This window comes from Coprinopsis cinerea (assembly GCF_000182895.1).
Source record: "Coprinopsis cinerea okayama7#130 chromosome 4 map unlocalized cont3.4, whole genome shotgun sequence".
NCBI lineage: Eukaryota > Fungi > Basidiomycota > Agaricomycetes > Agaricales > Psathyrellaceae > Coprinopsis > Coprinopsis cinerea.
In genome coordinates this window covers 63,598-90,173 of record NW_003307541.1, presented here as the reverse complement: position 1 = coordinate 90,173, position 26,576 = coordinate 63,598, and the positions used below count along the sequence as shown (strand labels likewise).

Here is a 26,576-nt window from a genome sequence, read left to right as displayed (position 1 = left end):
TGGCATATACAAGACGTTTATCCATTTCATCGAAACTAGAGACCGAAGAAATCCATAGCTACGACTTCAGTTCCACTCTCGGGCAAACCATGGCCTGCACCTTGGCCAGAGAAAGTTTCGACAAGCCCATTTCCATACACCTGTTTGGTCCACCCCTGCCTAGGAGTACTGGGTGAAGTGGAAGTAGGGGTCTGCGAAATGTTATGGACGTTCGTCCACTGCTTCATCTGCTCCGCCAAGTTCTTGTGGTCCAACGCAAAGTCGTTCGTTCCATGCCAGATCTGCATCCTAGGCCACGGACCGTTGTAGCCTGGGTAGGCGCGGCGGACTCTGTCGCCCCACTCTTGGGGAGTGCGGATGACGGTTCCGGACTGGCAAGGATCGGGAGGGAATTGGGGTGTGTTGGCGGAGAGGCATCCGACGGCGGTCCCAGCCCAAACTGCGCCGGCTTTGAAGAGGTCGGGGTAGGTGGCGGCCATAATGTTGGTCATCATTGCGCCGCTCGAAGTACCAGTTACGAAGACCTTCTCGGGGTCGACGTTCCAGTTCTGGAGAGCGTACTTGACGGCGGAGGCGATGCCGGTCGAGTCGTCACCCCCTTCGCGAGTGAGTGAGGCGGTGGAGATGATGTCCCAGCAGTTGGAGCTGCCAGGAGGCGACTGTCCGTAGAGAACGATGAAGCCTCTTTGGTCGGCGTGTTGGCGGAACCCAGGGAAGCCGGAGAAGTATTGCTGGGAAGATGACAGTCGGGTGAGATGAGGTCATTTAGTTGGGCGTGGCTCGACTATCCTTACCTGAGCAGTTCCTCCGCACGGGTGGAGGGCGACGAGGAGACCAGGGCGGTTTTTTACGTTCTGGGGCTTGTAGACGAACATGCTGATATTACTTGGGTTGTTTCCGAAGCTTCGAAGCTGGGTGAGCTGCCCAGCCGGGATCTCAGGGGCGGGAGGTCCTGTGGCCACAGGAGGAGCAACTGTAGTAGTCGAAGGAGGAGGAGAGACAGTGACCGGGGGAGAAGAAGTGGTAGTGACTGGAGGCTGAGCACCTCCGGATTGACACTGCGAATACCCTGGAGGACGATTTTAGTCGCGAGGACACGGAGTCACTGGCTGACGAATCCTACAGTCGTTCAACTTGACGCAGACCAAGCCAGGGTCGCATTGAGTAGGACCTGTGTAACCACTTCCACCACCTGCACAAAAGCAATTCAGTATGTGACCGCGCCGCAGGGTCGATGGTTCCTACACTGTCCATACATAGGAACGGCAGTTGCGGCGTTGGTCAATGCGACCAGAGCAACGAAAGCTGAGAGACGAGGAGAGAAGACCATGTGTCTGAGCGATTTAGTGGGTTGTGTAGCTCGATGTGAGGCTGCCTGTCTGTGCTTTCCAGAATACCTGCTTTTAAACCTTTCGTTCTTTGCTGGATCCTCTATATTCCTGGCCAATGCGAAGACGCTCCTATCCGACGAGCTTCCGACATTTTCACCCACTTGGAAATAGTCGCTCAGGTATTCTCGCAAATTCGGATACTTGAAATGCAGTAAAAATGAAGCAGTCGCGTCGCTAATCTTGTCCCGAAGCGCTAAAGATTTTCGAGTTCTTTGATAGACTATTGGCGAAGAAGATGCGTCGGTAGGCCTCGGTGCCGACGTCCAATTCAATCGCGGTCCGGCGGACATCTCAGGAAGCATCATGGTCGATGCCACGCGACACACACACGAGACGATTTCGACCAAAGTGGGAACCAGATTGTCTGGCGGGCCGATCTTGATACACCGACCATTCTCAGAAGCCAATCGATGTCCTTCGCGAGCCCACGCGACAGAGAACATAGCGCCTAGATATGAATTCTATTCAGTTTCTGAGAAATCTCGTGTCTCGTCCTTGCGCGACGGCATCGGGCCCAGAGATGTGACAGAGGATAGGGAGTCGCTGGACCTGCGTGACTTTCAGTGATCCTGAGCTGCTGAAACACTGCGCTCGCGGAGTAATAATCTTCTTGGTATACGTTATCCCGTCAAAGATTGACTGGGCAGTACTAGGACACTGGATAGCTGAAGCCGAAGACTTTCCGACCTGTGCATACCTTGTCTATGCCATTTGCATCCAAAGTTTCTCACTTCAAACTCACAGCCAACCGTGCACTCACCCTCGGCCTTCTCCGTCGCTTTTGTTGCGCTCAGAGCCGTCGTCGTAAATCCTGTTGTCTTCATGCCCTCTCCAGATGGCTACACAGATGGATCTTATGCATTAATGGGTCCAAGGAGGATATATTCAGTTAAGAACCACAGCGTTCGAAGCCAGAATTTGCCTTGACGTTCGACAAATACGGCAGAGCCGAACCTCGGGCGCCGACACCAAGTGTCAACCGTGATCGACCTCGGATTTTAAAGATACTAACAGAGCGGATGTAAATTTCCATTTCAATGGTCCGACCTTCCTGTAGAATCAATGGGAGGATCAGCGGAACGCTCTGTGCTCGTACCCGGGTGCAGATTTGCGAAGGACTCCAATAAGCGCCCATAAATTCGACGCCGATTGAATCTCCGCTTCAAAAGCAACGTCACCGCCAAACGGACACGTTCGAGTCTTGGCTAAGCACTTGCCGTCTGCGTTATCCCAGCTGCCTGGGATCTTCAATAGAGATGCCGTTCGCCTCCAATATCTAGCATTCCATCTTCGCTGTTATACTTGGCTTAAAAGGTGAGCATTAAACGTACTGGTAATATACAAGAACCTGACGAGATACATGCATAGTAGATATGAGTCCAAAAGGTACCTCAAGTACCCCATGTCCATTTCGCAGACCTGGCCATCACCCGACTAGACCCTACGCGCCTTCCTCATCCTACCATGGTCCATGATACCAGGGATCCCCATCCGCTTAGGCTTATCCCCGCCACCGACCCCCCGCAAACTCCTGCCACTTCCTCCGTCGCCAATACCACGCACACCGCTGGCGTACGGCTTCCCGTTGTACGCCTGGTAGACCTCGTATCCCAAGACCCTCAACGCTTTACCTTTGCTGTGGGCGCGTCGCATGCTACTGCTGATGCTGACGGTGGGGCTGATGCTGACGTTGGTCGTGGGGGAGAGAGGAGCGGAGAGGCATGTGGAGGCTGAGGGGGTGGTGGGCTGCGACATCTCCGAATCCTCGTCGACGGCGCCGAGCTCTGTCGGGTGATAATGGCTTCGGCTATCGTCGAACTGGTCGATGTCCTCCATGCTCACGTAGGCACCTGGGGCGCCCTGTCGAGCGTCGACCAACCCCAGATCACGCAGTGCTGCGGTGGTGGACAGGATGTTTGGGTTGGTGCTCGTCATGTCGGGTGCGAGTGGGGAGATGGGCATCGGGGAATAGGGCTCTGGTTCCTCCGCTGGCACCTCTCCCTCTTCTCCATCGTCGTCGTCGAATAGATCGTCGTGGTCAGGATCTCGAAGACGACTGCTGGAGTGTCGCATCTTCTCCATCGACTGGGCCTGCGCAAGCGCGAACCCTTGAAGAGGTGCCGAATCTGCAATCTCGACGTCCACGTCGGTGTCCCAGGGCTTCAATTCCAAGTCGATATCCACGTCCCTATCTGTCCCTCCCGCTTCACCCGCGCCGCCTCCACTCGTTTCGCACTTGGAGCTCCTCTTCCCGACACTCTTCAGGCCTCTCTTCAAGGGCTTCAGCTTCTTGAACACCATCCCCATCGGAATCCTACCCAACACACCCAACGAGATCGCCTTCGGGTTGGGAGAAACCGTCTTCTTGAGGATGCGCGGCGTCGAAGGAGAGCGGGGAGTGACCCGGCGCGGACTGACTCGCGAACGAGTAGGCGAGGGCGAAGTCAACCCACCGACACCCTGATTCGAGTAGATCCGGGCTCTTCGACTGGTGCTGCTCGCGTGGCTCTTTGCTGAACCAGGAGAAGTACGACGATGGGGAGAGAGCAAGAGCGTGGTTGGTCGGCGCCGAGGAAGGTGTGGCTTCGGTGTCTTCCCTTTGTTCGCGGCAGTCGGTGTGGTCTGGTTCGAACCTCCATCCTCACCTGCACCTACTGGACCTGGTACGCGGCGTAGAGGTGATTGGAACGGACCACGCGTGGAGAGGTCGTAATCGTATGCATTGGAAGGAGGGAAGATGGACGGGTTACGTGGTGTCGTAAGCGCGTCGAGGTGGCCACTGCTTGGGGGTGCGAATGGCGTTCCATCGATCGACGCGACGCCTGTGGCATTAAAGGTGTTAGTCGACTTGCCATTGGGTGGGTCGCTGAATGGGTCGACGTTGTTGGGTTCAGAACGGGCGTTGTAGACCGCCGTATCGTGAGCAGGGTGGTAGTTGTCCGTCATGAAAGAGTCGTTGACCATCGTGAAAGGGGTGATTTCGTTGTAGTGATGTGTAGTTCAGATGTCGTACGAAAGGCGTTATAGATTAGTTCGCAGTGAAAGAGTTGAAGAGCGCGACTGTAACCAGTACAGAGGCCTGAAGGAAGGAAAATAAAATACAAGTCTCTTTGAAAGACGAGACGATGGAGAAGGGAGGAAAGCAAGCTTAGCCACTGACTCCCCGCGACGAAATCGGTTTATAAACGTCTGTGGTTCTACGACGTCAGGAAACGACCGGTGCATTGTTCTTGGACCGCGAAGATCACAGGTATCCAGGTTCCCTTTGTGGTTTAACTTCAAGTCCCCTGAATCAGAATTGCCACAATTTGCAGGGGAGATGAATCGGCAGGGGACAAAAGGCGTTGTCAAATCAGAGGCTGAAAGGACAATCGATGTTTATCGGGGCCACAGAGAGGGATAATGGAACGAAACAAAAACTATTGACGAGAGTGGGATTCGAACCCACGCCCTTTCGGACCAGATAACTGCATGTCTGAACATGCTGGTCTCCTTAGTCTGGCGCCTTAGACCGCTCGGCCATCTCGCCCATGAATGAGACATGAGGCAGGGTTTGACAGCCGCACGATGAGAAGAGGCTTTGGGTGCTCAGACTTCCTGGAGACCGAGAAAATAAACTTCCAATTCGAAGTTTGGTTTGGGCATTCAGAACTCTGCACAGACCCGGATTCACAGGCACCATCACATCGATTTTCGATTTCTGACTTAGAGAAAAGTCTGTTATTGGCTCAATGGTTGGTCCCCTCGCAGTGGATATGCGTTCGACTATCGGATGTCCTCCTTCATGGTCAACGCCGATACCTCCAGGCCATCTCCACGAATTCCAGCGCTTTCCCGCCCCCTCTCCGCCTCCGCATCCTCGTGAAAAGCGGGGAGCCTAGCCGCCACCCCAATTACGCCCAGTCGACATCGCGAGTGGGGCTTGGATGAACTTTCAGCGCTCGTCAACGTCAGGCAAATACCAAGGAAAAGGTATTTTAAAAAATCAAACGACGGTGCAAGTGGCGGCGAGACTATTCTGTAAAAACACGCAGAAGATGGAGGGAATCGTTTGGAGCTCGGGATTCGGACTATCGCGCTGGAACTTTGTTATTGCGCGAGGGTGGTGGTGGCAAACCCGAAAGGGTTGGGATCAACTGATTTGCCTGGGTCTCGCACGGCAACTATGTATAGTAAAGGGGTCTACTGGATTTGGGAACGTGGAGTCTGTGAACGTTGAAGACTGTTCTGAGTTGTCGAAGGTTGGTGTATTCTAGTATAAATAGGCATCGTCGAAGTTCGAAGCCATGGGTGCTATTTTGAACATGTCGAGGAAGGAAGGATGTCCGGATAAATAATTCAACCTTAACACACGCTTTTCTTCCCTTTTTTGAGTATGATATTTGAAATTTCTATGTGACGGATGTTTAAACCAATTTAACCACAACTTGTGCCAGTTTTGGGAGCACAAGCCTTGGCAATGGTTCGGGTGGATTGAGCTCCTGAATGATTGCACCCTCATTCGGTTCGGTTCTCGCGCCAAATCTACGGGTCTGGCCTCCGAATTAGGCGCCTCTCCTTGGCACTGTCCAGCGCTTATGCGACCTCAGCGTACGCAACGTAGTTAAAGCCGTTCTTTCAGCGCTAGTTGCGACGTTACATTCTTTCTCAATGACTCCTCGGACCCGTGTCCCAGTTGCCTTCTTCGCCAGCCCCGTTAGGCCGACGTCACAGGAACAACATGTAGTGAGGAAAGAATGTGCGCAAAGGTCGAGACAGGACCAGAATTCGAGAAGCATGCACTCGTTATGACGTCAAAGAGGCCTGTCAATCCCTACACCGTGACAGGATCTTTAGAATTTCTTCGAAAGGGCTTGTGAGGGCTTATGCTGGGAGTTTCGGTTTTACGGAGGGTCTTACCTGGTCTTACTATTAGGTTTCACAATGCACAAGTTCCTTCGGACTCGTGTTCTAGTGATTAATTGACTCGTTATAGGACGGTTATCTCCACCGGCTATGGAATGAATGCCCCTCTGTGCCCCTGCATCAAGGCTTGATGCTCCACATCACAGCCCTTTGGAGCAGCTGCCGTACGCTGAGTGCCTTGGTTTGGTGCTATCGAGGATCGTATGACTCGTCGTAAGCACCGTGGTTTCGCCGTTGCTGTTCAAAGTGCCCCTCCCCCAGGAGTGAGAAATGGAGCGCTCCTTTCTCTCCTTTCATTGAGAAGAGGCCCCTCGGACATGGATCTGAGACGGATCTGGAGGCTGGGACGCTCAGATATCACTGGACGGACCGTGTGTGAACGGCTGTGAACGGCGGTATTATGTGGGGAACTGTAGATAGCAGAGCGCGCCTTCGTTACCAATCGATCGTAAAGTGAATGCTCCCAGTTTGATGATGAACACTGATGCAGTATGTGCGACGAGGCTAACGAATGACTGTGAGAGCATGTCTGCCATTGTGTCCGGCGGTAGATCCACTACCAGTGAGTAAGTAGTTTCAACCCCTCTGATGGGATGTCTGTATGAGGCAGGTATCGTGGCAGAGATTCTCAGCGTTGTATGTTTCTCAGGCTACCGTACCCGTTTCTTTCTACACCAATCCCACACCAGCGGCAACTACTAGGGAGACTTTCGAAGAACTGGATTTCCAATCGTCGACACCGTGTACTTTCCGACACAATCCGGGCGGGAGCCGCAGATGGTTGCAATACTGGCGCCGTTCTCAGGTTTTCTTGTGGCATTATTGAGCGTTACATATCGCGAGGTGAGTGGAGATGCCTCTCGGTGCCTAACCGCATGGGTTTCCCGAATGAAGGCTCCATCTCAGATTCCAAGACTGCGCTAAAGAGACGAAACACCCCCTCTGGTGTAACTTCGGAGAAAAAGCAAACGCACTTTGGAATCATACGTCGATGTTTACGCACTAGGCCTTGCAGCATGCTAGGGCTGATATTCACCAGCGCCCATTACGGATCTCTGTTCTACCCCCAAGAGTGGATGAGGGTCGATGATGGCACGGATGCCAACATCACATCAAAAACAATGAAGCCGACGCGGGGAAACTGTGGAGAAACCAATCAGATTTTCAATTGGTGGCCCATGGGAGCCCATGGGCCATGGGGCCCCAGACTTGAAGCGCGCAACGACATGGGGTACGGGAACCGGTGTAGACGGAGCCCACGGAACCACTCAGGCTCAACAACGCCGTGAAATCTCGTGAGAGCCACAACAATGGTCAACAAACCAGCCCCTTTCTCGCTGCTGGCGATCAAAATTCCCTCTAAAAGCTCCTTTTGCTTCCATATCCCATGGCTATATAACCGCGAGGGCTTCTCTTCGGAGAGGTTTCGTTCGTGGCCAACTCCCCGGTTCCATCTCCTCCCCCCTTCGCCCTTTTCCCGTGACGTTCGCTGTACACGTCGAACTCTAAACCATGGCTGGAGGACCTATCGCCAAAGAAGATGGAAACATCGACTACCGGACGCTCGTCGACCCCAACAAGAAATGGTACAATAACAGACGGTGTGTGAAGGCACTTCCACTTCACAAGTTCATGATCAACTCATTACTATGTCTTCAGATTAATGACCCTTAATGCTTGGATGGTGTTGCTGTACGTCGATCGTTTGATGGCATTGGAACTCGGACTGACTGTCTCCTTAGTCTCATCACCTCCTCAACTGTCGGTTACGACGGAAGTCTTCTCAACGGTCTCCAGTCCATCGACAACTGGCATGAGTACTTCGGTGATCCCGATGATAACATGCTTGGTTTGTTCTCGGCCATCCAGGTACGTTCAGGCGGAACAGTTGACTCTGCGATTACTTACTTACCTGCTCGACCGCACAGAACATTGGCTCGTTCTGCGCATACTTTTTCGCCCCCTACATCTCTGACGGACTCGGACGCCGTGCATCAATCTTCGTCGGATGCGTTATCATGATTGCTGCCACTGCTATCCAAACCGCCGCTCAGAATGTCGCCATGTTCTTGGCCGCCCGTTTCTTCATCGGTTTCGGTGTCGCTTTCGCTGCCTGCGCTGCCCCTCTGCTCATTTCGGAGATCGCCTATCCTACGCACCGTGCTCCTCTCACCTCCGCCTACAACGCCCTCTGGTACTCTGGATCCATCGTGTACGTCTTATTTGATTCCTCTACGCGCTTGGGAATGGTTTGCTGATCTCATGTCAACAGTGCCGCATGGACCACTTACGGAACTGAGTTCATGAGGAACAGCACCTGGGCATGGCGTATCCCCTCCGTCCTCCAAGCTCTCCCATCTATTATCCAGATTGGATTGATCTTCTTCTGCCCCGAGTCTCCTCGATGGCTCATCAACAAGGGTCGCAATGAGCAAGCTCTTAAGATTTTGGCCTACTACCACGCTGACGGCAACGAGTATGTCCCTCGCTTTTCAATTCCTGATGTTTGGAGGCGCTGACCTGTCTTTTCGCTGCTCAGGGAGGACCCTCTCGTCAAGTACGAGTATGAGGAAATCAAGGCTGCCATCGAACTCGACCGTCAAGTTGCCCAAAGCGTCGGCTGGAAGACTCTCATCGCCACCCCCGGAAACCGTCGCCGAATGAGGATTATCATTGCCCTCGCCTTCTTCTCTCAATGGTCAGGAAACGGTCTCGTCTCCTACTATCTCAACAAGGTCTTCGACACTGTCGGTATCACCAACTCCTCGACTCAGCTCCTCATCAACGGTATCCTCCAAGTGTGGAACTTGGCCTGGGCTCTCGGCGCTGCATTCGTTGTCGAGCGCGCCGGTCGACGACTCCTCTTCCTCACTTCTCTCGGAACCATGACCTTGTTCTTCACCATCATGACCATCTGCGCCGCCGTTTACGCTCGTGATGCTGAGCGATTCGAAAAGGCCGGACACGCCTTCATCGCCTTCATCTTCTTGTACTACGCCGCTTATGAGTGAGTTCCTCATTCTTCCTTGTCCTTGAGATCTTGAAGCTGATATTCTGTGCGCCATTTTAGCATCGCCCTCTCCCCACTCATCGTCTCCTACACGGTCGAGATTCTCCCCTTCCAAATTCGTGCCAAGGGTCTCTCTGCTTTCAACATCGCCATCTCCCTCTCGCTCGTCTTCAACCAATACGTCAACCCCGTCGCTCTCGGCAAACTCCAGTGGAAGTACTACATCGTCTACGTCTGCTGGCTCGCTTTTGAATTCGTCTTCTGCTGGTTCTGTGAGTATCGATGCTCGACTCTTTATCTCCTCACCTATATTGACCCGACCTTTTTCCAGTCGTCGTCGAGACCAAGAACCGTACCCTCGAAGAGACCGCTGCCTTGTTCGATGGTAACGAGAAGACCGATGAGTTGGCTGCCAACACCGCTGCTGCTGTCGACGACAAGGATGCTTCTCAGGATGAGAAGCTCTCCATTCGTGGCGAGCAGAAAGCTTGATTGTATCCCTTCACTACTTCTTATCTTACGACGCACGCCTGTATTATTACGACTTTCTGCATAAAAATATTTAATTCTCACAAAATCCCGAGTCTGAGAGTTACGATCGATCTTCAACGGCCCTCCTTTGTAACTATCGACTGAGCATCCTGTAACCGATCTTGTAACTGAGGTACTGACTCTGCAGTCTGAACGCCTTATCAGCGAGGAAGTTCAGAATCGCGGCGAATTCTCCATGCATTGTATTCATTTGGCATTTCTGGGGCATTGAAGGGCACTGAATGGAGACAGAGCTGCGGGCCGACGGCTGTACTAATTTTCCTTCTGCTTTACAGGCATGTGGTTTGAGAAGAGCAAAAAATATTCCGACACGGGGAATCGAACCCCGAGCTACCGCGTGAAAGGCGGTAATGTTAGCCGTTACACCATATCGGATCTGTTGAATGAAGGGAGGATGCGTTTCACCATCTACCGTTCAGTGAGGAATCGCGCATATATCGGATAGGAAATGTATACAACAGATCTTTGTATAGTGGTTTGAAAAGAAGAAGACTGAGAGAAGGGTGTACGTCGACTATCCGAGAACAATGCACACCAAAATTGCTATCGACTAAACCTTACGCCAATTAGATCGGAGTCACCACTGCAGGCGGCAATGTAGCCTCCGGAGCCTCAGGTTGAGGCGTCTTCACTGGAATCGAATCGCAATTGGGCATCAATGGATTTGGGTTGGGAGGAGGTCCTGAGTAGCAGACTGTCCATGGAGGAATTACAACCTCGGGAGGGTGAGTCGGCGAAGGCGCAGCTGTGGTAGTGGAAATAGCATTGCAGTTGGGTACCATCGTAGCTGGTTCGGGTCCTTCTTGGATCGGGTTGCATCCCGGGAGTTTGTCCAAGTCTGGTGCGACTCGATATCAGAACCATGCATCCTCTACGATACTGCAGAATTTTACTTACATTGGCCTTCCACGATCTCGTCGATCTTGTTGGGTTGTCTGCACTGGTTCATGGAGTCCATATCTTGGACGGTTAATGCAGGGCAGTTTGTGGGGATACCGTCTCCACCGGTGCAGACCTCCATAGCTCGCTGGAGAGAATCGCCTTCCCATCCGAATACGTAGTCGGCGTGCTGCCCATACCCGGTACTACAGAGATATCTTAGTTAGCATCCCTGCAAAGCTATGGATAAGATAAGGTTAACGTTTACTTACGGATCGCCCATACTGAACACGAACGGTTGTGAGCCATCTTCGGGCCAGAGACTCAGGTCATTGAAAGGCCTCGTATCCCAATTGATTTCCATGAACAAAAGAGGAAGTCGGACGGGGTGAGTGTCAGGGCAGTCCGTTCCAAATATCTGGAGACCTTCGGGACTTGGAGGTCCGACTGGATGAGCGACATGACTCTGAGGTACCAGATCGTAAGCTTCTTCTCAGCTTTCGTTATCACGAGCGCCTACCGAATGATCAGGGCTGTCGAGATTGACGCCGTCCCAACATCTGTTAATGGAAATCAGGACACGGAACGCCTCGAGAGTCTTGAACTAAAGCTTACTGAGGGAAGTAGATATTCGAACGAATACCCTCTGGGCAGGGCGTGGTTGGGAAGTGAACCGTATCTCCCGGATATCCAGGGGTCCCACCACCCCCAGGGATCGGAACGCCGAAGCACCTCATAGTGACTGCGCGAGCAGCAGTCTTGCTGGGGTCAATACCTTGCCGAAGCATCGGGTTTCCGGTGATCATTCTGAAGCCCTGTTCAAGAAGATCAAATCAATACACCACATTCGAGAGCTCAGTGGTCGCGTTACTTTAGCGAATGCTTGAATCTTGAGGTTCTTTGTAGGAGCTCTTGGCTGGAAATAATAGACCGTCATTCCTCCCGCGGCGAGACCTGGTCCTGTGTTATGGTTTGCCATTTGGGGTACCTAAGAACGAGAAAGTATCAGTCACATCGCTATGCTTCATGTACTACGGAACAGAAAAGCATACACGGATGAACGACCCATTGGGATGCCTAAAGTACATGACAGCCGTCCAGTAATTTGATTTGTCCTCCACGAATCGGCAAGTGGTACAGGTAGCCGTCTCGGCAATATCAATCGCTGGATCTATAGTAAAGTTGAATCTAACACAATAATCAAACAAGGATGTTGTATCAGAATAGAAGCAACCTACGCATTCTGAAATCGTTCGACCATATGGCTTAAACATTCTTCTTGTTCACTGATCAAAACTTACCCCTCCAATAATCTGATGTAGATGCGGCGAGACAATGTGTGGTGTGACCAGCCTGGACGTAATTGGAGTGAATTAGCTTTGGGTAGCTAGTCGAAATAAGCGCTCGTACGGATCTGAGCGCTCTGTTACAAGCTGTGAGCACGGAAAGCGGATGAGGGCCTGAGCCACTGGCAGCGCCAGGGCAAGCCCTATGAGGATCTGTGGTGAGAGCATGCCTTCGAAATGGATGCAGAACTGTCCATGATGGAAGACTTGAAGTAATTATACCCGTGCCCGGAATGAGGAGTAAGGTTTTCCCGAAATGAGGCAGTCTACGTTCTCTTCCAATCGTGGAGTAGACGTACTTCCTCTGAGCCCTTGAAACGATTCTTGATATGATTCAAATGTAGACGAGTGGTTAGAGAAGCGACAGGAGGCGACTCACTACCCGTTAATCCACCGATTGGTAGTGGAAGACTAAAAGACATCAAGTTCTACTGGAATTCCGTACATTCGAAGCTTCCTTGGCTTCTCGTTATAAATCCAGATGTAATAAATATACTTCATTGCTGTCGCTAGCGCAAGGTACCAAGCTCGATATAATCAAAGAACTGGAAGCAAATACCGTATCCCTGTGGGCCAAACGGGCCGTGGCCATCGTTGATAACGATCCAGCCGCTTCGAGATGGGCGCTTGATAATATCATGTTAGCTCGCCCTCTGCTATTGATTATGGTCTGAGGGATGCTTACCACTTGAATATCTCGTCAACCCGATGCTACGGTAGCATACGAGGGATGAGGAAGTCCTTCTTCCCTTGAAGAACGATCTAATGGGGCTTGAGTGGGTAGAGATAGACGTGCGCTGCTCCCCCTAGCTGGAGGAATGGCGGTGACCGCCCCTTTTGATCCCATTTGTACCGGTGGCGATTCCACGCCTGCGTCTCCCCGCACCGAGTAAGGTTCCTGTACATTGGCCGAAGGGCCGGGTTGGCTCTCCTTTCTTATACGAGACCGCGCTCTCAGCACTAATATCGCAATGAGGACGAGGAGTGACAACCCCGCAACGGCTCCTAGAACTCCACCTACGATAGCACCCACATCTCTTTTCGTCCCCCTTGCCGTCGAATCATCGCCTCCATTATCAATATCGCCTGTGGGACGTGCGTCCGGCGGGGAAGTCGAGCGATCACCAGAGGGTGAATCTCCTTCATCAACTGGCACTGGCGGGGGAGATCCGCCTCGAACGAGAAATAGATCAAAAATGAGGGGAGCAGGGTTGTTGCCCTCCCCGTCATAGTGTACCTTCAAGGTGTGATTCCCAGGTGATAGACTTCGTGTTTCAAAGAATGTGAAGGGTGGATATCGATGGTGATAGGCCTCAAGAGTTGGAACAGCGAACGTTCTAGGCTCGTCATCGTCCAAGACGAACGATGCGTTTGCCTCTCCGAACTCGCCAAACGCTCTCCACCCTACGAAGGAGGCTTTCGTGCCTGGGAGATATAGGTTAGCTTCGACTAGGTGACCCGGTCGGCTCTACTAGCGCACATACCTGAGAAATCAAGAGTTAAGGTCGCCCCGTTGGCGCTCGTTGATCGCATGGATACATTATTGGCGGATGACTCCCTAAGGAGGTCCCAGACCCCATCGTAGGTTATTGCTGAATCGTCGGCCTTGTATTCCTTGACTTGATTCTCGTCATTTCCCTCGCCTTCGTCGATAGGCGTGTAGAAAATGCCGTCGAATGCAAGGAATGTATCTGCAGGCTCGCGAACCAAGGTAGTAGTAACTGTCAGTTGGTGCTCCCTCGGATCGAGATCATTGGCCCAGCAAATCCGCCCGTAATTCTCGGGCAAGTCATTCCTAGTTAAATTGAATATCTCTATGGGAGTGCCGTCCACATGACATGCAAGATGCAGGTTGAGGACTCCTGTCCCACCCTCGGTTGGTTCAGGAGTCGCTCCCATCACCCAAACGTCCGTCCCTAGGCGAAGAGGTCAGTTCGCATCGACGATCGGAACTTAAAGCAACACTATCCCAATCTCACCGTTGAAAAGATAAGACGCGCTCCCGCTTTCGCGCACCTCGTGCCAAGTGTTCTCTAAACTTCCGTATCCACCTGGCCCAGCTTCCAGGGCTCCCGAGCCTGCTTTGACCCACGGACCGGCAGAGTAGACGATGCGACGATCTGTATCGTCGACGAATACACGGCGAGAGGACGACATTGCTTTGCGAAACGAGGGTGCTTGGGCGTAACACCGAGTGATCTTCGATATTTTAAGCAGTGTGTAGACTTCAGGCCGCTCTAGCGTCGCTTTTGGGAGTTACAGTGGAACCTCCCCTTCGCATCGCAACTTCTCATCTGTCACTTGCTACGCTGTGTGTCTGTGAGAAGATCGGGAACCCTCTGTGTTGGGCGCTAGGGAGAAGGTGATGTATCGCTCGCCGCTGACCATGAATATATCTCTCTGCTTGGATCCGGTGTCGTGGTCGAAGGCATGTTCACCTATAATTCATTTTTGCGAACGGTCTAGCAGAGCAATTGGCCACAAAGAACCACTCACATTGCACCTCGTCTCTTCGCTACGAGGCACAGCTAGCCCCGAACGATGATATATACGCCTGATTGGTGTCAGTCTCACGGGGGATTTCAGGCAAGCGCCGAACATTTCTGGCGAAAGAGAATATTCGACTTGTTCAAAAACAGATGCTGGAATCATTAGTGTGTACTGGTTGTCACGGACCGTCCCGTGGCATGTCCGTGGGTCCTCCGGACGCAAGGGCACGGACTCCGGCGTTTCATTGCGACGTTTGGCCTTCTGGAGATTTATTGGAGATAGACTCCTCGGTTGTAGGTTTTAGTGAGTTTGCTGGAGTTTCGGCAGCGAGATTTCTCTCTTCATAGACTGTGGTGAGAGGGGCAGAGATCCCCTTTGCAGGTGGACAGGCCTGAGATCTGAATAAAATTGGTAAAACATGTCCAAATATTGGTAGATTACTTACACAGGGGGTTGGGGTACCTGTTCGTAGTCTGCCGCCAAAATTGGAGAAGCGCTTCCAAAATGGCCATTGGTCAACTTCATCTCGGTGAAGAGGCTCAAGAGTGCGTGGAGGCGGGAGGCTCAGACCTTGGTCGTCGTTCTCGTCACTATCAGCAAGACGTTCCACCTAAGACGCACTGAGACGAGCTTCCTATTGAGGACGCCTAGGATAACAGAGGGAAAGTCAAATCCAACTTGTCCCTGGGGTAAATTTCAGTCTAACCGTGACTGACCTATGTTTTGTCAGCGAACGGCGCTACGTCGCTCTACACATCCAACGCGCTGCCACTGGGAGGGAGGGAAACAGGAGTACAATACTTTCGATACCATGGCGGACACTGCAGCAACGTTAATTGCGAAAGACTTCCTATAGGAAGAAATTAACAGCGGTAAGGATGGTGGTTCAAATCCAAGATGAGGTGTCGTCACGTGACTGTCTACCTTAGACTCGAAGACGCACTTGCGCAGCTTGAACTTTAATCAATAACCTACCTCCCAGTCCATCTTGCTCCCAACTGCAGCTTCAATCCTACGGGAAGGGCACCAGCCGCAGAACTATTGATTCTCTTGAACATACCGCTGTTTCAAGATCAACTACAACTCCAGTTCACTTTAAAGTCACGGTGGACTGTATCGGGTCTTAGGAGGCTTCTGTGATCGTCTCCTCTGTTGTCTGGGGCTCCATTTTTCAGCTATAGCACCTTGGACTCGCGATCTGCCGCCTATTTACCGAGTTCCTCCCACCAGTGAAGAAAATTTTGGTTCCGGGATGGGTAGTCCGCTCGGTCAGTCCCGAGTCCCCTTCAACACTAAAGGCCTTCTCTCCGACTGAAGTGACTATATGAAACCTTATCTGACGTTTACCTGCCGACTACTTGATTGAAAACTGCGGTCCTTTCCATTTCAGAGACCGTTTGAATACACGCCTGTCTGCGCAGCTGTGAAAGACCAAGCACGAGGCCGAAGAAGAAGATGCAAGTGTCATCGACGGCGTTCAGGGTCGGCCTTGGCCTCCTTGTTTCGGGGGACAAATGCGACGGGTCTCCATCATGGTATTATAGTTCTGTCAAAGAAGCGTTGTTCACAGCGGAGGTCAACTTGTCCTGGCTGAAATAGGTGAAACGGGGGGGTCCCTTTCGAACCAATACATTGGTAACCAATGGTGCATACGCCGCTCATTCAATGAAGTCACCCAATGAGGGCGCGATGCATGATACCAGTCGCCATGTACATGCACGCTAGTTGCCGGCCTGGGAGGTTTTCGTGAGGTTTCTTTTTACAAAGTTTCTTCTCTGTTAATATTTGAACATAGATTTTTTTTCTGTCCCTATATCCCTCATTGGCGAGCGATAGGGTCCTACACTGTGCAGCGTCTCACACTCGTAAGTGCACCGTGCCATTCAATCTCCCTGATTCGACGCGTTCTATAGGTAGCACCCCATGCCTTTCTCACAAGTTCAAGCTCTGCCAATATTCCATAATGGCATCCTTTCCTGCATCGACCCCACCATCCTCGAAGAGTCCGATGTGCACCCGTCGGCTTTGGTTGACACCATACGCGCGTACAAAAATCCTCTTGGCCCTCTCCGCCTCGTTTGCAGGAGCTGGAACGACGCGATCACCAGACACTCCCCCATGGCATCACGTTTAATCATCCACCTTGACCGGACCTCATTCGACAACCTGAGGCTTTACGTCGAGGCAACTGTAGAGCACGCCGTTTGCTCTGATAGACCCTTGGACCTTTATATTCTTCTCAAATCAAAATATTTGCCCACGACATTCAACCTTGGCGAGCGGAAGACGCTGATGGCGATCCTTGGTGCAGTTCACCCCTACTGCGAACTTTTCCGAACGCTTTTCATCGAAGTGAGCCAGAGTTCGTCCATCCCGCCTTATACAGCTCATTATCTCGCCGGAAATTTATCATCGCTAAAGCACTTTGCGCTTGTGTACCACGCAGACGACTCAGGCCTTCCATCATTTTCCGATATCGACGACGCGCAGGTTCGTTGGCCTTGGCAAACGGGCCGTACCCATCCATATCCCGTTATTCAACCATTCGTCGACCCTGGGTCGCTTACAGAAGTTATGCTGGGTGGAAGGGAGTTGATGAGGATGGTCCTCACTACGCCCCTTCAGGTTTTAACCCACGGTTTGGCCAACCTTAGAAGCGCGGGGGTTCATCGCCTCACTGCAACCACGGAAGGATACACGGACGGCAGTTTCCATTCGTGGCTCGGCATCCTCGGAGGGCTAAACCACCTTATCAAAGTCTCCTTCCTAGAGACTTTCCTTCCCCACCGACCTCCCTCCTCTATTCAACAGAGGATCCACTTCGCGTGCGATCCTCTGCTGGTTGGAGTAGGGTTGAACGCATGCTCGATCAATCATATTTTAGGCGCGGTCAATATCAATCCGAGGAAACTCGTCCTGGCCAAGTGTGCGTTTGACACCCTTGTCCATCTCCCCCTTACACCCATCGTAGAGTTTCATGAGGTTTATTACTTCCCCAACTTATCCCTTTCCATACTCCCATTCTCTGGCCACGAGATGAGGTTCGTCCATTGCCAAGGGGTCACAGGGGAGTTCTTTGAAGAATTAGTTTCCCAAATCAATAAGGACTCAGCGGAGATGTGGTTTAGAGGACTGAAGGTGCTCGCCTTTGAGCGCTGCGGGGACCTCCCAATTGGCGCATTGCTTCGCTTTCTCACTTGTCGCGAGAAAGCTCTTACCGATGCCGGCAAACGGAGGGAGGAAGTCAAGTTGGGTCGGCTCGAGGTTACTGGCGGAAGCCCAAAGCTTTTACGCAACAAAGCAGAGAATGCTTTGTCCCTTGCAATGGAGATCCATTGGAACGCATTTGACTGAGTTTCGAGGGAGATTTTATTACCCGAGTTTGAGTTGTAACTAGTAGAAGATTGTCATGTTTCCTCTCATCCGCCTCCCATAGCGGATGGTACTGTGTATTTTGGTTTGCTTGACTCTAGAACATCCTTCTGTAGTGTATATTTATGCATCTAATTTGCGAGTATTCGTTTAAAAATCGTAGACCTCGTACATAACCTTCGGCCCCACTCACTCTGCATCCCCACTTTCAATAACAAACGTCTTCCATAGTTATCAGTGCCACTGTTCTAGGGTGAAACTCGTTAGTGAGATCTAAGGCACATGGCACGCAGGTGGACAGGGAAACCGGGACCAGTATGAATACGCACTGCGGTTAACGACGATAGGCCCCATCTCATCGTACTCTTGCCTACTGCAAGCGAACCCACGAAAGGTGCTGAGCGAGGCGAGGATGGATCCACCAATCCAGACAGCGTGCTTGCGATAGTCGGGGGCAGCGATTCTGAACTATTCAAGCGGGAAGGTTAAAAAAGCCTGGGGAAAGTATACATGAGACAGAGAATCCTACCCTCATTCCAACTGGCGCCAACGCTTCTACTTCCTTCGCCATTCGGTCGGCAAATTCGGAGAGCATAGTCGTCCCACCGGAGAGAGATATTCTGCTGTACAGCTGACGGTGAACGTCGACATCGCATTTCATAATCGAGTTGTGGATCATTTCGTGGACGCCAGGTGTATCTTCGCCGACGAGGTGGGGCTTGAAGAGCGCTTCGGGGACACGGAACCTCGATTAGGATAATGGTCAGAGACGAGAACTTGGTACGCGTGTACTGGACTCACCGCTCACTCCCGAGAATAATGGCCTTTCCATCTGGCAACTCGTGAGTCTTTTCCGGAGCAATTTGTTCCTGGTCAAAGTCTAACGCGACGTGGCACGACTGCTCCTTGATATCCGTCAGAACATCACCATGGACGTAGGATCCACGGTCACCCAGAGACTTGAGGAGGTGTTCCGTAAGGTCGTTTCCACCAAACTCCCACCTCAAAATCCCATGTCTCAAAGGATAACCTTCGAATATAGGTACAGTGCTCGTCACACCGTCTCCGGATTCTAGCACCACCCCCGACGTCCTCGCTGAAGTAGCGTAAAGTGATAATACTGATTCGATTGACATGGCCAGAGCGGGCACGTTAAAAGTTTCGAACATGATTTGCGCCGTCCTCTCGCGGTTGGAATCGGGGTTGAGTGGTGTGTCGGCGATGAGGATGGGGTGTTCTTCTGGTGTCGTATGAAGTTCACTGTGGAGAATGTGGAGCCAGATATTTTCCATGTCGTCCCAGTTAGTGATTATACCGCGCTTGACTGGGTAGTTGAGCGTGAGGATGTCGCGTTGGGATTGGGCGTTGCTTCTACGCGGTGTTGAGGTACATTGCATGATGTGGGAGCTGAGAAAAGAAGAAAAGATATGCCTTACCCTACGAAGGTAGCTTTGAGACTCTCAGACGATGTCTTCTCCGAAGTATGAGGTCCTCCAACAATAGATCTGGTTCACAGAGACACGTGCGATTGGAACCCTTCGACATTAATGTCTGGACGACCTACGGAAACACGTGGCTAGGGTCGCTATCGCCTTGGTCACATCCATTACAGTCAGAATCCGGACAGTGCAGACATAAGTGACATACCAGCGACTATAAAGGCGAAGAAGAGAGTCAGAACGACGAAGTGAACGAGCAAAAGCCTGAGGGTGACACTCACAGCCAGCTTTACACTTCCCAGAACCACAGTCAATCACCTAGATGGCTTCATCGTCAATCACAGATACAATGTCATGATACGACGAGCGGAGAGTGCATCAGCGCCCGGATATTATCAGCGTACAATGGCAGCAAGTTCATTTTCCATGTTGGTTGTGCGACGGGAAGGGTGAGAACAGAAACCCTAACCCTGGCTAAGAAACAAGCGCCCAAGCCCAACGCTCCTGATCCGATTATTGCGGCAATCTTTCGGCGGTACCGATCTCTCGAGTCACGAGGTGAATGTTTTCCGAGTCTTGGGGTATGGGCATTGGGCACGTTGGCAATGGGGGGAACATCTGTCTGTCCAGCGTCTTCGCTCTTCCGTTCACTGAAAATCCCACCTCTAGCATGTCCACATCACCCAAAGCAGAGCTACCACCTGAAATAATCTGTTCGATCCTCGATCAACTCGCCAGCGAGGGGAACCCCGCGTCTGGCCTCGACGTCTACGAGGATACATTGTGTGGCGGGGGCGATGAGCGGTCGTGGAGTGCAATGCTCAACGCAGCGCTGGTCTGTAAATACTGGCGCTCGTACCTCCTCCCAAGAATCTTCTCCCCAATCTCTCCTTCTCAGATCAGCACCCTGGCGAGACTCCGGGATTTCGATGCCCTACTACACGCTAATTCCACCCTGTCCGCGAGCGTCACCGCGTTGCATGCACCCCTTCTGCCCCCAAGAAATGGCATCAGCAGAAGAAAGACGGTCATGCGAGCGGACGATCGTCTCGATTCTCCTCAAACTCGCGGATTCAGGCCACCTTCTCGACCTCGGGTTAAGCAACTTCAGTCTATTCCCCAATGAACATCGAGCGTACAGCCTTCCGTCAGACATCGTCGCCAGTACCTGCCGTGATATCATTATGAAGGGTCGGCTGCGATCACTCAGGCCACCAAGCGTGTCTGTGGCTTCGAATCTCCTCTCCATCCTTCCGCCGACGCTATCTTACGTGGCTCTTCCCTATTCCGCCTTTAAGCTGGCCACGAACGTGAGCTATTGGTTGACCGTTGGGAACGAACCGCGAGAGAGACCCCTCCGCAATACCACCACTGTGTTAATTGAGGTGGCCTCGGACCAGGTGGTAGAGCAAAGGCGAGAGGTTGAAACCAAAATGATCCATATCGTCGCACCCAAGTTATATCGACTAGCTCTCTACACCGGTGCGTTCCCCCCACCCCAGAGTCACTCCATCGAGACTCACAGCCTATAAGTGAGCAGTCGCGCCGCACCCGAACGCTGTTCACCTTTATTCTACTCAGACCGCATCACGCACCTCGACATCCTAGCATTCATAGACGGGGATAAACCGGTTCAAGATAGCGTTTATCGCTGGACTTCCTTCCAAGTCAACCTCAAAACGACTCTCAACTTGGCAGACGGATTAAGCAATTTACAACAACTCACGCTCCGGCTACTACGAACTGACGCGGAGGAGATCGATAACTTGCTCGCTTATTCGACGATGATCCGGCGCCTCGCCCACTGCTGGAGCCCCTGGACTTCGACGAATTGCAGAGGATCTTGAGGAGATGCATCGATTGGGTAGGGTTGGACCGTGACCTTCCTCCTCAGCGGTTTCTGAAGCTGTCGAAGGTCGTTGTTGACACCAGGAGCTTTGCCTTTAATACTGCTGCTGCGGCTGACTTCCAGGCGTGGCTTATCTATATACTCAGTGGGTTACGATCCAGGTCTGTCTCCATTGTTGTGGACTACTAGGTACTGAGATATTGGGACTTACTAGTAGTACAAGACCACTTCGTTTCCGCGTTCGACTATGGTAGGTAAAACACGATCTTCATGGTATGGGCCGTTGAATGGGAGAGGTTGGACCACGTACTTCCTCCCGATCAATTCCCGACACTATCGAAGTTAGTTGTTGACCAGGCACCAATCTCCAAGTAGTTCAAGGTTAATTCATGCCACAAAGGCTAATTACAAAATACGGAAACCCCGCCCACTGAAGTATCTCATAAGTTCAACATGTCCTACGCTGACCTTAGTACTTACTCAAAGTACTGCACTTGACGAAGGCTCTAGAACCCTGGGTCCAATCGATAACGCACTTAGGGCTAGGAAACATGACACGAGTAGATGCATCGAAAACCTCCACCAAGGGAGCTCGAATTCGCAAAAGAATAGGAGCGATCAACGCAATACATACATTGGCAACATACACTAATCCATACGCACACCAACCAAAATCCAGACTCGGGTGATATTAACGAGGTTAGAAGCACTCTAATCCAAAGTCAGCCGACTGCCAATGATACACGACCAAAGTGGGATACGCACTGCGATGAACGATGGCAGGACCAAACTCGTCATACTCCTGCCTGGAGCACCATGATTGAGCAAAGGTGCTGAGCGAGGCGAGGATGGAGCCGCCGATCCAGACGGAGTATTTGCGTTCGGCGGGAGCGGAGATCTTGACCTGTAATCGCAGGTGTGTTAGAAGGGGCACCGTTCGGAGGAGAAAAGAAGGTAATGAGTGGTGTGGATGGAAACTTGAAGGAGGTGGGACAGCAGAAATCGATACGCACCCTCATACCAGCCGGAGCCAATGCGTTCAGCTCCTTCATCACTCGATCGGCGATACCAGGATACATAGTCGTCCCACCCGAAAGAACGATATTTCCATACAGTTCACGACGGACGTCAATATCGCATTTCATGATGGAGTTGTACGCGGTTTCATGAATACCGGAGGCTTCAAGACCGAGGAGATGGGGCTTGAAAAGGGCTTCGGGGGCTCGGAAGCTAGAATAACGAGGATGAATACATCAGTGAATAAATACAGAAGGGTAGACGTACCGCTCGTTCCCGATAGTGATGACCTGTCCATCCGGCAACTCGTAGGTCTTCTCCAGAGCGGAGGATTGGGAAGCCTTCAGCAACTCCTCGTCGAAATCCAAGGCGACGTAACACAGCTTCTCCTTGATATCACGTACGACCTCGCGCTCGGCGGTGGTTGTGAAAGGGTAGCCACGCTCGCCCAAGCACTTGACGAGGTAGTCGGTGATATCCCGACCAGCGATATCGAGCCTCAAAATCGCATGCGGGAGAGAGAAGCCTTCGTAGATGGGTACAGTATGGCTCACACCATCACCCGAATCCAATACGATTCCGGTCGTCCTTCCCGAGGCATAGAGCGACAACACGGCTTGAATGGCCACATGGAACGCAGGCGCATTAAACGTCTCGAAGATAATCTGCGTCATCTTCTCCCTGTTGGACTTGGGGTTGAGAGGCGCCTCGGTGAGGAGGATGGGGTGCTCCTCTGGTGCGACGCGCAGCTCGTTGTAGAAGGTGTGGTGCCAGATCTTCTCCATGTCGTCCCAGTTGGTAACGATGCCATGTTCGATGGGGTACTTGAGCGTGAGGATGCCGCGTTTGGCTTGGGCTTCGTCGCTGGGTGGGTGAACATCAGGTTAGAGAGTTGGAGACGGGGAAAGGGAGAAGGCATACCCGATGAACGCGTCTTTGAAGCCCATTCCTACCATAACTCCAGAGTGGCGAGGTCGTCCGACGATGGATCTAGGTAAGAAAAAATGAGAATGCGTAACGGACATGAAATGGGGAGGCGTACGGGAATACGGCGCGAGGAGCATCGTCGCCTGCAACATGGATTGAGAAAGTAACCTTCTATCTAAGCCGAAACGACTATACCAGCAACTGCGTGGGAGAGTGTGAGTCAACGGGAGTCAACGCAATGCGAAACGCGAGACACTCACAGCCAGCCTTGCACATTCCAGATCCATTGTCAAGAACCTAGCGAAGCAGTTGTGAGCGTGGTGTCCATACGTTGACGAGAGAGAGACTTACAATAGCAGCAATTTCGTCTTCCATGGCAGAGTATTATCACAAGAGAGATTTCTTGAAGGTTGAGCTTTGTTGTTTGTTGATTGTTGAGCAGCGAAGACGAGGACGACGAAGAAACAGTTCCCTGTCCTCGTCCCTTTATAAACGAATCTCAGAGAGCCCCGCGCTTCGCCAACGCAGGTTGCGACAAGTGCACGAGTGGGGACGCCCGCAGCAGTCTTTCAATTGAACAACGCCGTAGTCAATGCCCCAGTCCCTTAGTCCACGATTAGCAGATGGGATGGCCACAGATCCCCGCCAAGAGTCGGTAACCACGTTCGAAACGTAGTTAACCGAGGAAATTTTCAGGTGTTCGTTGATCCGTCGTTGATGATCATAGACGACGAAGCGGGAAGCTGAGAGAGAAGCCGTGACGCAGAGACAAGAGCCAGCACGCTGCGGGCTGCGCATGGTGCACACCGACAACTCCGTAGTCGCCATAAGCCAAATTGGTACTGCGCGCCAAAATATCGTACGATGACGGTGTCATGGTTGTTCGCTTTTCATGGATGAAAATAAGAGACAGGTGTCCGGCAGTTGGGTTGAAACGAGATATGTGAGCCTATGGTGCACAGTTGATGAGCCGGAGAGTGACACGACCACAGATTCCGACCTCGCCCGCGTTGGAGCGGAGATCGAAGCGGAGGCGTAAGGCCGGGCGCTTAACTTCGTCAAGCGAGGGGCGCTTTAGATATTCTGCTGACACACTGCAGGCGAGGCTCTTCATCGATGTTAGCATTACTTGAATTACCAGCTCTCTACGTATTTATCGTATTTGTTCGACAAAAGCTTAGTAATTCAATTATTGTATCGTCAATCGCTGTAGCCTCAGACTCATTTCCAGACTACGCATGACAACTTCCGAGAAATAAAACGGATCAACAAACCTTGAACGAACCTTGAACGAACCATAAAGCGCGAGTAAACTTTATCTTCAGGGGTGTGGCAGGGACTGTGCGGGGCACAAAACATGGGCAGAAACATACTTCTGGAAAAAATACTTCGGATACGGGGAATCGAACCCCGAGCTGCCGCGGACTAGCTCTCAACGATGAGAGGCGGCAATGTTAGCCGTTACACCATATCCGAATTGCTTAGGGTGTCGTTTTACAAGACCTCAGGATATCCAACGAGTTCATCTGGATTAGTAGCTGCAGGCATGTAGGGAGATTGTAAGCGCTATAGAGCCACATCGTTCGAGAAAAGTCCCACAGCTGTGGCTCCGACCTCTACGTGTGCTACTCCAAAGCTAGACTCACTCCTCCAAGGGTTCAAAATAGAGTTCCTGCACAGCGAGAAATTGAGTGTTTACTCTTCCGATATTTCGGATAATGCTACTTGCCATGGCGTAGTCCAAGTCACCTTCATCTGAGGGGGAAAAGGCCCTGAAGTGGATCGCGTCTGTAGAAAACAGTAAAAGATTTAATGGGTCCTTGGATCTAGAGGGACGGAACGCACCGTTGCCATAGACCCCCTGTCGGATCATAATGGGAATTTTCGTTCCATTGAGCGCGAGGAGGTGGGGAGTGAGTCGACCCTTGTTGGAGGGATCGTAGCGCCACTAGTAACGAGCTTATCAGGGAGAGAACCGGAAAGGGAGAGTGTGAACAGGGACGTACAATTGCACTAGCCTGGAATGGAAGTTCTTCCATGTGGTGTTTGATGCACGCTGTGAAAGAAGTCTCTTTCTGCTGGAGGTTCGCATCCGCCGTTTGTTGTACACTGTAGAACTCGAAGTGAGGGCTCGTCCTGGTGGCGGATATTAGTCAGTTCCATATTACAGTCAATAAAGAGAGGCTGCGCACGGGGGACTCCATACATCGCCCGCTGTACCTCTGTCCCGCGCGCTCACGCCAAAGTAGGGATACACGTCGCTCCAGAATCCGTTCTACGATGGAAGAAATGACTGAGTGGAATGCCAACGGAATTATTAGTACGAGCCATGGCTCACCAAGATCTCGATACTCGTGCTCCTCGTCTGCGCTTCCTCAAGGTCCATCTGGAAGACCATCCTGGTACGCTGGGAGGAGGCCACGATGTCACAGCCTGTATCCCGGTCCAGGAACGTAGAGAGGTAGTATTTCGGGGTGTCAGACCAGTAGGGGACTCTGAATCGTATGTGTCCTTTCGTCCTAGGAGGACATAGTCAGTACTAGTGACTTGTCAGTGAACGAAGGAGCGTGGTATGTAGCTTACAACAGGCCTGATATAAATTGGAGAGGATGGAGGGCCATACAGTGTTTAATCCGAGAACAATAGGGGAAGGGAGGAGTTTAACATACCATGACAGGGGAGGATACCCCCGATAAGGCCCAGGACTGCGTAATTGAAGAGCTTCATTCTGAAACAGAAACGAGGGCGTGTCTTGAGAACGCCCCTTCCCAAGAATCATCTTATAACAGGTATCCCAAGCCCATACATTCAAAGCACCCAAGAGGAACTTATCTCAGAAGTCATAAGTGGAAAAATAAAGGATAAACGGGAAGTGAAGACCGCCTGTCTCCAGCTGAAAAGAAGCACACTTCCGTAAGATAACCTCGCACAGAACTTCTTGGGCGCGCAATTCTCTGACCAGAGGGAACAGCAGCACGCGTCACGGTGGAACACCGGATGGACCGGTTGCCGCTGGCGTTCCGGAAAGGGGGTCAAATGACGTTCTCGGATGCTGGAAACTCTATCATATGGTTTATTGACGTCGGAAAAAGTGGCTTCTTACCTTCCTCCCTTCTCACCAAAATGTATTGAGTCGCTCGAGGCCCTCGATTTTCGGTGCTTGAAGGATCGACGACGGTGCCTTATCGGGCAGTAAGTACGGAAATTCCAAGGGTGCTGATCATACAGAAGACATTCCAAGACCTTGAAGGGTAGCATACGCCACATTGGGACTTATAGCACACAATACAATGGAATGTACGCGGAATATATTCGAGGGATGGTGGCCATGGCGGATACGATAAACTCGCCTCGCCTCACTCACTTTGGGAGGCGGCCACACATGAGACACTGAGTCCT

The 26,576-nt window shown here is 51.8% G+C and overlaps 12 protein-coding genes and 3 non-coding genes across 15 annotated transcripts; 4 read left to right on the top strand and 11 right to left on the bottom strand.

The window, feature by feature from the left end:
- Positions 1–35: 35 nt before the first annotated feature.
- On the bottom strand, positions 36–1,330 carry CC1G_12850 (acetyl xylan esterase; the record flags this gene model as incomplete). Its single annotated transcript, XM_001840041.1, has 4 exons — positions 36–731; positions 795–1,069; positions 1,124–1,192; positions 1,246–1,330. 4 exons carry the CDS (start codon positions 1,328–1,330, stop codon positions 36–38), a joined length of 1,125 nt encoding a protein of 374 aa, XP_001840093.1.
- Positions 1,331–2,825: 1,495 nt separating this feature from the next.
- On the bottom strand, positions 2,826–4,355 carry CC1G_12849 (hypothetical protein; the record flags this gene model as incomplete). Its single annotated transcript, XM_001840040.1, has 1 exon — positions 2,826–4,355. The coding sequence occupies one exon, from the start codon at positions 4,353–4,355 to the stop codon at positions 2,826–2,828; it is 1,530 nt and encodes a 509-aa protein (XP_001840092.1).
- A 459-nt stretch (positions 4,356–4,814) lies between these two features.
- CC1G_20074 lies at positions 4,815–4,920 on the bottom strand. Its single transcript has one exon. It is a non-coding gene; the product is annotated as a tRNA-Leu (tRNA).
- A 1,207-nt stretch (positions 4,921–6,127) lies between these two features.
- Positions 6,128–6,427, top strand: CC1G_14310 (hypothetical protein; the record flags this gene model as incomplete). Its single annotated transcript, XM_002911269.1, has 2 exons — positions 6,128–6,246; positions 6,367–6,427. 2 exons carry the CDS (start codon positions 6,128–6,130, stop codon positions 6,425–6,427), a joined length of 180 nt encoding a protein of 59 aa, XP_002911315.1.
- Positions 6,428–7,749: 1,322 nt separating this feature from the next.
- CC1G_12848 (hexose transporter) lies at positions 7,750–9,798 on the top strand (the record flags this gene model as incomplete). The annotated part of the gene is made up of 8 exons (XM_001840039.2): positions 7,750–7,897; positions 7,956–7,988; positions 8,039–8,165; positions 8,225–8,508; positions 8,569–8,772; positions 8,836–9,303; positions 9,367–9,578; positions 9,638–9,798. The coding sequence occupies exons 1-8, from the start codon at positions 7,809–7,811 to the stop codon at positions 9,796–9,798; spliced, it is 1,578 nt and encodes a 525-aa protein (XP_001840091.2). The 5' UTR covers positions 7,750–7,808.
- Positions 9,799–10,161: 363 nt separating this feature from the next.
- On the bottom strand, positions 10,162–10,233 carry CC1G_20073. Its single transcript has one exon. It is a non-coding gene; the product is annotated as a tRNA-Glu (tRNA).
- Positions 10,234–10,424: 191 nt separating this feature from the next.
- CC1G_12847 (hypothetical protein) lies at positions 10,425–11,979 on the bottom strand (the record flags this gene model as incomplete). The annotated part of the gene is made up of 8 exons (XM_001840038.2): positions 10,425–10,696; positions 10,756–10,943; positions 11,010–11,203; positions 11,258–11,297; positions 11,353–11,552; positions 11,609–11,725; positions 11,790–11,908; positions 11,976–11,979. The coding sequence occupies 8 exons, from the start codon at positions 11,977–11,979 to the stop codon at positions 10,425–10,427; spliced, it is 1,134 nt and encodes a 377-aa protein (XP_001840090.2).
- Positions 11,980–12,794: 815 nt separating this feature from the next.
- Positions 12,795–14,240, bottom strand: CC1G_13054 (hypothetical protein; the record flags this gene model as incomplete). Its single annotated transcript, XM_001840037.2, has 4 exons — positions 12,795–12,845; positions 12,937–13,508; positions 13,568–13,999; positions 14,063–14,240. 4 exons carry the CDS (start codon positions 14,238–14,240, stop codon positions 12,795–12,797), a joined length of 1,233 nt encoding a protein of 410 aa, XP_001840089.2.
- A 574-nt stretch (positions 14,241–14,814) lies between these two features.
- CC1G_13052 (hypothetical protein) lies at positions 14,815–15,098 on the bottom strand (the record flags this gene model as incomplete). The annotated part of the gene is made up of 2 exons (XM_001840035.1): positions 14,815–14,971; positions 15,019–15,098. 2 exons carry the CDS (start codon positions 15,096–15,098, stop codon positions 14,815–14,817), a joined length of 237 nt encoding a protein of 78 aa, XP_001840087.1.
- A 1,398-nt stretch (positions 15,099–16,496) lies between these two features.
- On the top strand, positions 16,497–17,927 carry CC1G_13051 (hypothetical protein; the record flags this gene model as incomplete). Its single annotated transcript, XM_001840034.1, has 1 exon — positions 16,497–17,927. The coding sequence occupies one exon, from the start codon at positions 16,497–16,499 to the stop codon at positions 17,925–17,927; it is 1,431 nt and encodes a 476-aa protein (XP_001840086.1).
- Positions 17,928–18,179: 252 nt separating this feature from the next.
- Positions 18,180–19,812, bottom strand: CC1G_13050 (actin alpha 1 skeletal muscle protein; the record flags this gene model as incomplete). The annotated part of the gene is made up of 7 exons (XM_001840033.2): positions 18,180–18,193; positions 18,275–18,413; positions 18,475–18,691; positions 18,747–19,316; positions 19,580–19,598; positions 19,666–19,702; positions 19,789–19,812. 7 exons carry the CDS (start codon positions 19,810–19,812, stop codon positions 18,180–18,182), a joined length of 1,020 nt encoding a protein of 339 aa, XP_001840085.2.
- A 576-nt stretch (positions 19,813–20,388) lies between these two features.
- CC1G_13049 (hypothetical protein) lies at positions 20,389–21,231 on the top strand (the record flags this gene model as incomplete). The annotated part of the gene is made up of 2 exons (XM_001840032.2): positions 20,389–20,866; positions 20,918–21,231. The coding sequence occupies 2 exons, from the start codon at positions 20,389–20,391 to the stop codon at positions 21,229–21,231; spliced, it is 792 nt and encodes a 263-aa protein (XP_001840084.2).
- A 702-nt stretch (positions 21,232–21,933) lies between these two features.
- CC1G_13048 (actin) lies at positions 21,934–23,552 on the bottom strand (the record flags this gene model as incomplete). The annotated part of the gene is made up of 9 exons (XM_001840031.1): positions 21,934–21,944; positions 21,999–22,137; positions 22,247–22,463; positions 22,518–23,114; positions 23,172–23,240; positions 23,293–23,320; positions 23,373–23,378; positions 23,438–23,474; positions 23,529–23,552. The coding sequence occupies 9 exons, from the start codon at positions 23,550–23,552 to the stop codon at positions 21,934–21,936; spliced, it is 1,128 nt and encodes a 375-aa protein (XP_001840083.1).
- A 1,013-nt stretch (positions 23,553–24,565) lies between these two features.
- CC1G_20072 lies at positions 24,566–24,653 on the bottom strand. The gene has a single exon. It is a non-coding gene; the product is annotated as a tRNA-Glu (tRNA).
- A 166-nt stretch (positions 24,654–24,819) lies between these two features.
- CC1G_13047 (hypothetical protein) lies at positions 24,820–25,798 on the bottom strand (the record flags this gene model as incomplete). Its single annotated transcript, XM_001840030.2, has 6 exons — positions 24,820–24,965; positions 25,023–25,125; positions 25,184–25,313; positions 25,370–25,452; positions 25,516–25,696; positions 25,761–25,798. The coding sequence occupies 6 exons, from the start codon at positions 25,796–25,798 to the stop codon at positions 24,820–24,822; spliced, it is 681 nt and encodes a 226-aa protein (XP_001840082.2).
- Between the last annotated feature and the right edge of the window lie 778 nt (positions 25,799–26,576).